General features: G+C 41.4%; 1 protein-coding gene across 1 annotated transcript in view; it reads right to left on the bottom strand.

Annotated features, from left to right (window-relative positions):
* Nucleotides 1-1,185: 1,185 nt before the first annotated feature.
* The window catches only part of LOC104512581 (protein Niban-like), a gene marked incomplete at its 3' end in the record, with an annotated part of 40,758 nt that continues 29,304 nt past the window's right edge, over nt 1,186-12,639 (bottom strand). Inside the window, exons 7-14 of the mRNA XM_010155618.1 lie at nt 11,254-11,358; nt 10,996-11,158; nt 9,843-10,030; nt 9,460-9,621; nt 6,565-6,675; nt 5,858-5,965; nt 4,042-4,153; nt 1,186-2,591 (exon numbers count right to left, since the gene is read on the bottom strand). Coding sequence (XP_010153920.1) covers nt 1,186-2,591; nt 4,042-4,153; nt 5,858-5,965; nt 6,565-6,675; nt 9,460-9,621; nt 9,843-10,030; nt 10,996-11,158; nt 11,254-11,358 — 2,355 coding nt within the window. The remainder of the gene's footprint in view (nt 2,592-4,041; nt 4,154-5,857; nt 5,966-6,564; nt 6,676-9,459; nt 9,622-9,842; nt 10,031-10,995; nt 11,159-11,253; nt 11,359-12,639) is intronic.

Here is a 12,639-nt window from a genome sequence, read left to right as displayed (position 1 = left end):
CTACAGAACTGGGTAACTAACTTCAGTTGGTAAGAATGGGCATGGCAAGACTCTTAATACTCTGTATTAGATAGCTGTAAGTGAATATATTTTATGGTGGGAAGTAAAACGAAATTTGTTGCCTAATAGTTATAATTACTGTAAACATTCTCATCTTTCCCTTCCATAAAATAAAACAAAATAAAATAGCCGTAAAGTGCTCTGGAAGGCTAAATAACCCAGAAGTGCAGAGTGGGACTGAGAAACCTGCTCCCATATTCTCCCCATTTTAAATATAGCAATAAGAGAAAAAAATAATCATGACAGTTGCTTGTCTTTAATATCCATCAAAGCTTTAAAATAATTAAGTAATCAGTTTGCAGAGTTTGCACAGAGCGTGGCTTTTGAGTGACCTACTAAATTATCTATTTGGTTCTGTTTAATTACTAAAAGTTCTGTTTCTTGGCTGTATACTGCATGCACATACTAAAAGCATCCTCAAATAGCAACGTATGTACCAACCACCTACGAATCATAGCTTGTCAAATCCATGCATTCAGAAACCATGAGCTACTTCCCTGCTAAAACACCTAAGAAGAGTTGTAAAAATAACTTTATAGCTGGGGGTGAGTTGCTTTGGAAGCATTCAGGGGTCACATTTTCAGACTTTTTCTACAACCAGAAAAGGTAGCGAATTTTAATTGAAAGATGGGGTGCCCCAATAGTAACTTGGTATTAAATGGTTAGGGCTTTGACCAAAAAGAAACCTGCCACCCAAGAAGGGATCCGTGCGAAAACTGCAAGAGTTGTTAATACCACAACAAAGCCCATTTCTTCTAGACCTGACCCAAGTTAAGTATTCACAATTAAACTGGGATTACTGGAGTAAATAAATCCTGCAGGGCTTGGCTGAAAAACACTTCTTACTCTTCAGAGTTTTGCTGTGCATAACTATCTTCTCTGTTTTCTGCTGTGAAAGTATCTTTTGCTTCTATGCTTTTTATTTCCGTGTGTGAACGTGATTCATCTTCTAGCTTCCCTTCACCCTCACCAGCTCCTGTATCTCCTGTGACCTCTACCATGCTGACCTTGCCCTGCTCCGGCACCAAAGAAACTGGCATCTCTAGAAGTCCTGTTCTTGGGTTTTCTGTATCCAAAATGGGCACTTGTGTCAGCAGGATTATGATAAAAACTCTCAGTCCCTACCTCCACCAGGACGGCATGGCTATTCCCTGCTCCTCCTTCCTTCCCTTTGCCTTCAGACACATTTTCAGTGCACTCCTCTAGCTGCAATCTATCACTGTTACAGCTTCCCACACCTGTGTACCAAACACTTTGCTTAATATCCACCTTTGCCTCCTGAGGCGTGTCCGAGCTTTCCACCAGCCATTCTGCTTGTGCCATACCGCAGGCCCCCTTGGACTTATTCACTGAATTCGTACCATCTGTCTCCAAACTAGATGAAGATGGTCTGTCCTCCTTCAACTCTGTGCTCTCTGCTGCATCTTTATTCGTCATCGCCTGGCTCACTTGAATTTCTGCCGCAGACATTTCACCCATCTCATTGTTCCCTTCATTGTGCTTCTGCAACTTTAGTATCTCACCTTCACAAATCCCCTTTATGTTCTCAGTTGGAGTATCAGCTGGTATCTCAACCGTCACCATCAGTAAATTCCTTATCTCATTCACATCATCAGGGGATTTACAACTCTTTTCTTCTGACTTGCCTTCTTTTTCAGGATTATCCCCACACCCTCCTATCCCCACGTTTTCATCCTGGGAAATGACCCTTGTCTCAGTACTCCCCTCTTGGTCATGGCTTTCTTTTTTACTGTTCTCTTCAAACCCTGTTCCTACCACATTTTCACTCTGAGATAATTCTTCTACTTTGATTTTCTTTACAGCATTCCCGAAACTCTCTGCTTCTGCTACATTATCATGTGGGGATGTCAGCTCTATCTCAGAAACTTCTTCCTGTGGGCTGCTTTCTTTTTCAGTGCCACTGACAAATGCAGCATCCGTTGCTGTTTGAATCTCACAAGTTACCTTTTCCTCCACTGCTCCTTCATGTACCTTAGGTTCTTTCTTAGGGCTGGCTCCAAACTCTTTCACTGCAGTTTCAGTCCCAGGAGCTACTTTTTCCTCCCCAGCTTCTTGTTGTGTCTTATGCTCTTTCTGAGTGTTCACTAGACACTCTGTTTTCACCGTGCCTTCATTCCCCAAAGCACTTTTTCCCTCTGCAACTTCTTCTTTTGTAAGTGTAGCTGGAAGGGACTCTTGTTTTTCATCAATGTCTGTAGTGACCACTTCTTCACTTTTGCTTGCCTGACCACCAGCTGTACTAACAGAAGTGACTGCCTCTTTGTATGATGACTTTCTATCATCGGCATCCTTCTCCCAAGAAATTTTTTCTGTCACAATGAGCGTTTCATCACTTTGAGTTTCAATGTCTGACGTCTCGGCTCGGGCAGTGGAAGGCTTCTTCGCAGGAGTGGTTTGTGCTGATCCTGAAGGGGTCTTCAGGTCTGTTAAGCTGGACACACTTTCACAGGGCAAATTCAAGTTATCTTCAAAGAGGTTGTGCTTCTTCATAATGGCAGCTTCTTTTATCACTAAATAAGAGAGACAGATCAAACTGTTTTGGCAAGACTGACAGAGGGACACTAAGACACACTGTTCTCCTGAGTTGATAATGTCGTGTGTTTTGATATCACAGATATCTGGTACTCATTTTCAACTTGCTTTCCTCATTTACATTTCGGGGGGGGAGGGGGCGGAGGGCGATTTTACCTGTTCTGAATAACGGAGGTTCAATACTGACGTAAGCATTGCTGTAATAGAGAACTGCCAGAGGACGTGCAACGGACAAAGGTAACGTTTCAGTGCAGAAGTACTTACACTGAATATATGAATCAAAGTGTGCTCGTTACATTGATTATTACACTGATACTTTTGAACAGGAGTATCAACGAGGGTCTATTAAAACTTACTGTGCAATAGAGAAGCTTGACTATACCCTTTTATAGCTATTATATAGCTATAGCTAACAGATAGCTATTATTATATAGCTATACCCTACAGCTTTTAGCTAGGGTATAGGCAGACCGAGCAGAGAGATACAAATATTTTATATATCTCTATATACCATCAAAAATGGTTTCATTTTCTGACACAAAACAAGAGAGATTTGTGGGGAGTACTGCATTGGCATCAATGATACAACGGACACTGCATCCAGCAGTACATTTATTTTGGGGAAACTAATTTTTGCTGCCACTAGATATAAAATCATAGAATCCTAGAATGGTTTTGGTTGGAAGGGACCTCAAAGACCATCTAGTTCCAATCCCCCTGCCATGGGCAGGGACACCTTCCACTAGACCAGGTTGCTCAGAGCCTCATCCAGCCAGGGATGGGGCATCCACAACTTCTCTGGGCACCCTGTGCCAGGGCCTCCCCACCCTCTCCGGGAGGAACTTCTTCCTGATATCCAATCTAAACCTCCCCCTTTTCAATTTTAACCTGTTACCCCTTGTCCTGTCACTACAGGCCCTTGTAAAAAGTCCCTCCCAGCTTCCTTGTAGCCCCTTCAGGTACTGGAAGGTGCTATAAGGTCTCCCCAGAGCCTTCTCCAGGCTGAACACCCCAACTCTCTCAGCCTGTCCCCACAGCAGAGGAACTGTAGCCCTCGGAGCATCTTTGTGGCCTCCTCTGGACTCGCTCCAACTAGTCTATATCCTTCTGATATTGCCGGTTATCATCAAATCTTTGCAAGTAAGAGCGTAATTTCACTTCTCGGCCCAGGGAATCAAGACAAAAGGAAGCTGACATAATTACATTTTGCTTTCCAGGTTTAGTAAAGTTGCTCCCTAATTCTGATTTTAGGGCTTGCCACACATCTTTAGTGAGCTGAAGGAAAACACTGTGGCATCATAACCACATCTTTGGGGAGGTGGGACCTGTGTCTGAAACAGCCTGTTTGGGACTCCGGGAAGCTCTGAAGCAAAAGCTCACTGTCCAACAGCCGAAATGTCGTTACTGACACCTCAAGAACGTGCTCACCTTTCAGGGTTTCTTCAAGCAGCATCTGATGTAAAATCTCTTCATACACGTTCTCTACCTGGATCACGCTAGTGTAATCAGCAAAAATGAACTGCTCGTATTTCTGAAGCTCCTGTGCAGACGCAGAAGAAAGGAACAGATATATAAAAATGTGAGATTCTGAGAGTCCTGCTTCAACACAGCACCTTGGTGATGTCATCTATCAGGTCTTACAATGCTCCTCACTAGCTCTTGAGGTGAATTCTGTGAACTAAATGAACTATGTATGCTCACAATTTATTAGGCACTTAACAGACGGTATTCTTGCGCTACAATGACATTTAAAAGCACACTGCCATCTGCACTATAACAAACACTTCTGAAATAAATAGGTGGTGAGGAAATGCCTCACTCACTGTTTGTCCAAGGTGAGCAAGGGAGATACTGGGTTTGGTTTTGTTTTTCTAATAGGCGTGTAATGTTTTTAGCCCACTGATTTCTATGCAATAGGATGTCTAGACAATAATTGAGGCACCTAGGCACCCGCTTGGTGGTCTATTAGAAGTAAATTAAGTGACCTCTGCCCACTTCTAGAGGAGGTGCCTACGGACAAACATCTGGTCGTCTTCCAGTAGAAGGTCAAGACTTGACGGGGCACTTCAACTGTGCCACACATCTGCTCTTCTAGAGCTGCCTGCTCATTTCTATGCAAAATGCAAATGCATAGATGATTTTCTACAAATGCAAAATGCTTGTAGGAAATCAACCCAAAAGGTCTTGTGGGCACTACCACCACTTCCTCTGTCCTGTATGACAGATGTGAGGTGGGACTCCGCCCTCTCCCTATATATTCAAGGTGATGAAATGCTTGCCCCTGTGCATGGACACCATGCCTTGAAGGCACTGCTGATACTCCACAAAGACACTGTTATTTTGGGCATAGTAAAGGAAGTAGAATGACATACAGAAGAGAGTGCTTTTAAATATGCTTTTGAAAATTTTTTAACAACCCATACTCAGAGACTTGCAAGCATAACTCGGCAAAACATTTGGCTATAAACTTTGTTTTGGAACTGAAACAAGTTGGAGAGGATCAGCAAGAGCAGCACACCATAGTGGAGGGCTTGCAGCCTCCAGGAACTGATGAACATCATGGGAAACAAAAGGGCAGAGAGGCCAGGATGGCTTAGGGCCACACTGATAACATCTCCATGAAACTGGGGGCTGCATTTGCTGAGAGCTAACCTACCAGTATGATTCAGGGCAACAGAGAATGAATGTTTGTTTCCTGACTGTTGATGCAATTATTTCCACTGAAAATCACTGAAAGTCTGTCTGCTTGCTGCTTCTACTGCCCAAGAAGGCATCTGGCTTTGAGGAAGGTCATCAGCAGAGGCTGTGTATGGTCACAGCCATGCCTCAGGGTGCTGCTGAAGAGGAAAGTGCCCTCTCCCGTGGACTGAATTTCAGCCTGCAGCAGGGCTGCTGAACACAAGGATAAGCTCCTAACCTACAAGATAACTGTCAAGAGGGGTGCAGTTTGAGGGGACTTCACAACTCTAGAGAAGAATGAAACAGGGATGGAGAAAGGTCTGCAACTATCTTTGAGAAAGAAAGCTCTGTGTACAGTTTCCCCGATTCCTGAAATCTTCCTTATGCTTCACATCTACCCAGTCCACCAACTGGCAAATCAAAGCATCATTGGGCCAAGCAGGCAGCCAACTGCACAACTCCCCGAGAGAAAACAGCTTTACAGAACTGAGGATTTACTGCCAAGGTGTTAATCCTCTCCTGCCTTTTATTATTATTTTTATTTTTTTTAATCATAGAAACCTACTGGTTTGCATGTTGAAGCCAGTGTCTTTTGCATTGTGGGCAAAGTAATCTGTACCAGTGCTTCTTGAAATATCTTCTTCCGGATAGTGCTGCTGTCATAATCATATTGCTGTCAAAACAGACAAAAAGAGAAACAAGCCCAAACGTGTTTGGGGTTATTAATCATTCATAGGAAGAACTGGTTCTTGTTATCCTGTAATTGGTGACGGGTGAATCCCAAAGGATACCACATCACAGACGCACTCAGGCGTTTGAATTCCCATCCAGTTTAATCCAGCTTTTACAAAATTTCCCTAAAATCTAGTTTTCTGGGATCTCTTCCCCTTCACTTTTTCCTACCTAGGCAAGGAACAGCTCCTTGTGCTCTCTCCAGGTATTTCAGCACTGCCTCTTCAGAGGGTAACGAATTATAAGGGCAAGCTAATTATAAAGCTAATATAAAATTATTTGCCCAGATCCACATCATCATCTCCAGCTAATTTAATTTCAGTTAAAAGGGTTGCATGTGTAAATACTTTTACAGCTGTCTGCCTAGAACTAGATTTTACCCCCTGGCAAATGCACAGCTTTGACAAGTGACACCAAATCAACATTTCCCACTGAATGCTAAGAGATTATCTTCTTTCAAATACTGAAATTAATTCACAGATAATATGTCATTCATTTCTGAAAAGGCAGAACCCAAGGTCTTCCTGTGCAAATATTTACCTTCAGTACTCTCAGCCTGACTTTTTCAATGGTTGTTGCAACCTTCACTGTGTCTGCCTGGCGATTTGGAGAGAACAGCTGCTCAAAAGTATAAACTGCATTTTCCATCAGCTAAAAGTAATAATGAAAAAATCTGTTAAAGACCAGTAACATAAAATTCCTACATACGTAAAGAATTGTAATAAATGTAACTGTTAAACTGTATTTTTGAGAGGTGAAATGGAGAATGAATAACAGGCCTAAAATCAATAAATATTTCAAGTACTTTAAAATATTGTGGAAGGGGAAGAAAAGCCTTGTCCAGTTTAGATTGCAACACTCAGTTTTGGAATTGGAAGCCAAAAAGATTATCTCATGCAAGAGAAAATGAAACCACCAACTTCAATCTTGAGTTTACAGGCAGGTCAATACTAGGAAGTCTGTTAATGCAACTAAGCAAACAGTTCCATCAGCAAACTTACTCAGAGCAGATTCATTTATACTGTCCAGAAAATTTCTGCTGTGTTTCAGTTCTGTGAAGGCTAACATGCACCGGAATGTTGCAGTAAATAAAGAAAATTAAGCCTTGGTATCATAGCTTTCTTGGATAGATTTCATTTCATGTCACCATCCACACTGATGGTGACAAAAAGTAGAACCGATCATCTCTATGCAAAGGCCACAGACGAAACTCATTAACATGACTCCTACAAGATTCTAATGGTCTTAATCATTAATACTGCAGATAATTTTTTTAAGTAATTAAGCAGTAGCTTTCTTATAATACAAAAATTATCAAAAATACAGAGTGCAATAATTTCTCACAGAATTACATTAGGCTGGCATATGCCGTATTTTCACACTGCCAAGAGATTCATTAAAAATATCAACCCCCCTACTCTGAAAAGATATTTCAGAAGAACAGTTTTGCCAGCAGTTACTATATCTACTTAATGAGGTTTTGCCTCTTCAAGCTAGGTGTTTCTATTCAAATTTTACTATATTCTTCCTGGAGATGTACAGGGACATGCACAGGGAGGCTGTCCCTATGGCCAGGTCTTCCTCTGCACCACATGGGACCATCCCACTTGATGTACACAGGCAGCCATATACTGCAGAGGACTTCTTGTAAATGAGGATGTACATACTTGGGATAAGACAAGCTTTTAATTCCTCCTTGGCTAGTAGTGTTTTCATGACTGAAAACACGCAGTGTCAAATGTTGACGGCTGATTTTTATAACTGACTTTGCAGATGATGCAGGATTGGACTACACAGACGGTATTTATAAATGGAGATGGAGAAGATGGAGGTTTAGTCTATTTGTGTGTGCATCAGAAGGCTCTACAGTAAAAGCTCCTGCACTGCAAGACCTTGGATGCCAGTAAAAGACAGGATCAGTGTAGAGTTGAGTCTGAGGCTGTTTAAAAGATGAACTACTCGCTTTTTATTTCAATTTTTATTTGAAGCAAATCATAAATTGGCATAGCTCTGGTGAAGTCACTAAAGCTGCTTTGTTTATGCCAGTTGAGCATCGTGCTCCCAAATTTCCTAAAACTGGCCACTAGAGGATGCCAAGCTCCCAAGCCAGGGGATCCAGCTCCAGCTACCATCCGAGTCAGACTTTAGCCAAATGCTTCTTTCACATTAAGACTATGTGAGCATAGACATGTCTGACCATATTCCTTAATAAAACAGATGCCTATGGACACAAAGGAAAACTACTTACTCTTTTTATGAGAAAAATACCAGCCTTTTAAAGAGCGAGAAGCAATATCAGCATTTTATTTTAAATAATTTATTTATTCTGAATTTTGACTCATGGTCTGTTCAGAAAAACAAAACCATCTGGTTTGTATGGGATATAATTTCTGTCTACTTCTTTGTCCTGACTCATGGTCTTTACTTACTGAAAGACATTTTATGGGCAGCATTTTGGAATGGTCTCCCCTGAAAGACCCAGACATGAAATCAGAATTTTATTTCTGAATAATTATTGGCTGTGGATCACGGCTGTACTTAGAAGAGATGCTGTTAGGAAAACCCTCACCCAGCACTGTGCTAGTTACTTGCTTCCCATATTCAAAACTCCCACTTCACAGAACTGGATCAGCTCCATTTAACAAGATTACCGACTAGATTATTTAGTTTCTCAACTACGGATTAAAATCACAGGATTCAACATAGAGCTACAAGCCAAAACTGCCTTGTGATCTGGCAATCGAAGGAAGTCTACTGGCCAGCTCCTAAGTGATTTCTGGCCAGGCATCCAGAAGAAGAAATAAAAGCAAAGCAAATTTATAGCCTACACCAATACACACTAGAGGGGAAAAAGAGGTGGAGTTCCTTTCTCATCTCAAATGATGCAGTCACTTCAACTATTCCCATGAGACGTGAAGTTGGTTAAAGCATCTACATGCAGCTACATCCTGAGATGTCATCTGTGTCCAAGTAATTGCCAGTTTCTAACATTAATTGCTTTACTTTATATTCATGAGGAAAAAAAAAAAAACACCCTCCCAAGGACCTGATGTTCCATTTTGGTAAAATATATTTAAGAGCTTTCCTGGAAAATGAGTCCTTGAGAATGGAAATCAGGTAGATTTTAGCCATCCCACCTGTTCAAGCACAACCTTCTCAGGGGCTGAGACACTGAGAATTCAAAACACAAAAGTTCAGGGGAAGGGATGATGCATCCAAAATTTTTGCGCCTTGCTGAAGACTCACACCTATGCAACCTCAGAAATACAGATGTCAAACAGCTTCTAGCTGTGATTTTCTTAGCTTTTGCTATCAGTACTTTGACAGAGATATTCTGTGACTCTTGCGCAGTTTTTTGTCAAGATTACTTTGAAGCAGATTAGAAGGTCAAACATAACCTGTTCTCCCAGGAGGAAAAACTGGATCTTACAATACCTCTTGCATGAAGTTCTGTGTCCTCTGAATCACAAAATCAATATGATAGACCTTGAAGCGACTCTTGAGGTCTTGAAGGAGTTCCTGGAGGAGGTTCACTTTCAGATAGCAGGGCTCCATTTTCACAGAGCTGAAGGGTAGGTTCATAAGCTGATCCACGTTCTGCATTCCAATGGAGGAAGAACAGGTTTCGAGAGAATACAACCAGAGGCAAATTTTAAATAGAGAATGTAAAACAAATTCTGGTATCTACAATCTAGTTGCATAAGTACCACAAGACTTTCTAAATGACAAAACCAAGTGCTAACATACCCCACCTGGGAAAGCAAATACTGCTTGTCCTTCTGCTAATGTAAAAAGCTCCAGATGTATTTTTGTCTCACCTCCTTTAGCTTCATGATATCATTTGTCTTCTGGAAGTCCTGGATGATTTCATTAACTTCTTTATCGAAAAGTGAGCGAACTTCAGTGAACCCAGAACTCACTGGACCCATGAGCTCCTCCAATATGGATGTGAGAAATGGCTGGATATTTTCCGTGCAGCATTTCTGGGCAGGCTCAGAAACAGTGGCTGCAGTGTCAGACAATACAGCGGTTGCATTAGGCTGAGAGATACAGTGAAAAAAGTAATCTGATCTACTTTACAATGAATTAAATGCCTCTGTATTTTTCCCTGGAGTCACACCTCCGCAGAGATGATGAGGGTGATGAGAGTTTATAGTTTTATGAGTGACACTGAAACATCTTTTCCCATGCCCCACCTAGCCAAAAGCTAGCAGCTTGGGGGCACTCTGAGAGCAGAGGAAAAGGCAGCTGTCAGTGTTGACACACACTGGGAGGTTTGCACAGAGCACGGCCACAGTGACTCTGTGAGGAGCTACCTGACAGTGGTACTCCCCAGTTCACTGAAAGCACCCTAGTCTGGTATGTGACAATATCAGCAGAACATCCTGAATTGTATCAAAACCACTCCTAAATTATCAGCCATTTATTTTACTTCCTAGCTTAAGCAACATCAACTAATGTTTTGCCTGCTTTTTATACTCATTTCTATATTCACAGCAAAACTGTAATTACTTTACATTAGTTTAAAGCCACCTAAGCAGCCCTTTGGTTCTTTGGTAGCCTATGGATTTGTCACATAACCAGAATTAGTTTTTCTGGTTCATTCCTAGACATCAGGTCAATGCCACTACACTTTTAATTATGTTCGTGTGACCTGTGTCTTCATTACACAAGGGTGTCCAAGGGTGTCCAAGTGATAACGAAAGCAGAATGAGCAACTCTATTCAGGATACTCAAAACCTGTCAGCTCTAGATCCAATTTGAGAAGACCTGGTATTTTCACAGACACAGCAGACACACGTATCAACTCCCATCAATGGCAGAAATCATTTGTTTTCTGAAAATTAGTGTCTCCAAATAGATTTTTCAAAATGCATGTGGACTTCAAAACTATGACATCTGGTAATTTGAGCAACACAATGGGAAACTTTTTAAAAAATTGCTCTGAATCACAGCTGTTCCTCCACTAACCTTTGATTTTTCCAGCTAAGAAGTTCTTGGAGTTCAGAATCTGATCCATGTCCGAGCGAATGGTTCCTTCAAGAGTTTTTGCAAAATCTCTGCATTCTTCTTTCAAGGTACTTAATCCTTCTGACACCTGCTGCTGGACTAAGCCATAAGTTTCTTCTACAATCTAAACCCAAATTAGATTAAGCAGCATAGATGAGAATCAGCACGCACAGACAACTGCTCTGACAAATAACTACTCTGCAAATAATCAGTACTTACACCAAACCAGGCTCGCTTCCTATCATTCCTCTTTCCTTTCATTTTAGGCAGGATCATTGTCTGAAGGTTAGGCAGGAGTTCCTCCATCACAAGGTTGCTCAGGATCTATATGGTCAGATTAACATGACACGGTCACATCCTGTTCTTCACCTGAAAACTGAGCGCTTGCATCACAGAATGATGTGCAAACACAGGCAACCTCAAATATACAATGGCTTAGCTATCCCAGGTTGCCAGGACTGGATTTAAAATATTAGGTATGCCTGAAGGAAGCTCCATGCACTTCATCTGAAGCATTTTTCACTGGAAGTCTTTAAAAGACTGTGCAACGATTGTCAACAAATGAACTAAGATGCCTGTTAAAATTCACTGCATGCTATTACGAAATTGCCATGTGCAAATCAATGGAGCTAAAATGATTGATGTCAACTGAGCAAACGGATCAAAACCATTTGAAAGTTGGTTTGCTGAATGCTGCTTCCCCAAAGTGACGTTGTTGTGGGGGACACACTCTCCCAGAGGAGGTATCATCAAGGAGAAGTTGTTCTAGAGACTCCTCAGACAAAGGATGCTACTAATAGGAAGGAAGGTAATTGGCCAAAAAAAGAGATACATAACTGTACTGATGTGGGCCTCCATCACTTTTTTGGGTGAGCATCAACTTCACGATTTAACAAGAAAAGGAGGGGATCCCAGTAAAAGCAGGATATAGGACAGAAATGGAATCCAGAAATGTGGGCAATCTGTGAATCAAATATTTCAACTCTATCTCATTTTTTTCCAAAATGTGTAACATGATTCAAAAGACTCATTAGCTCCAGCCTAATCCTGAGGCAAAAGGGATAAAATAAATACCTGTTGGAGTTCGTGATAAACTTTTCAAGCAATTATTTTTGTCACTAGAAGACAACTACAGCAGTCTAAGACCAGTAAAACTTTCACACTGTAGAATTCATATAGGCTAAAGTGTCCTCCCAACATCTCCAGATTCTTGAACAAAAAATACATAAAATATATAACCTAAGAAGGTATCCTGTGACAAAGCTGCACCACAGCAGAAAGGCAGGTTGAAGAAAAGTGTCAAAGGGACTTCTGCACATCAAGTGTTCATGATGGAATAATGGAAAACTGAGGAAAAGGTATTATTGCCCCATTTTTTGATTATTTAAGTACATTGTCAGTCTGTCACTGCTGTGTTTTTCTAAATTGACACTCCCTCGAGACCATTTTCACTTTGAAACAGGGTTCAGCGGTTGTAGAAGAGATGCATCACCCTCTCTGATCCCAGCACCTAACCAGCAATTCTGTCTTGCAGATGGTTCCAATTAGAAAGAAAAGACATCAGACTGGGAATACAGATGATACCAATTTGGGGGAGTGGCCAAT

This window comes from Eurypyga helias, unplaced genomic scaffold (genome assembly GCF_000690775.1).
Source record: "Eurypyga helias isolate BGI_N326 unplaced genomic scaffold, ASM69077v1 scaffold6057, whole genome shotgun sequence".
Taxonomy (NCBI): Eukaryota; Metazoa; Chordata; class Aves; order Eurypygiformes; family Eurypygidae; genus Eurypyga; species Eurypyga helias.
Note: the sequence above shows the minus strand (reverse complement) of the source record. Positions and strands in the feature narration are given on the sequence as shown.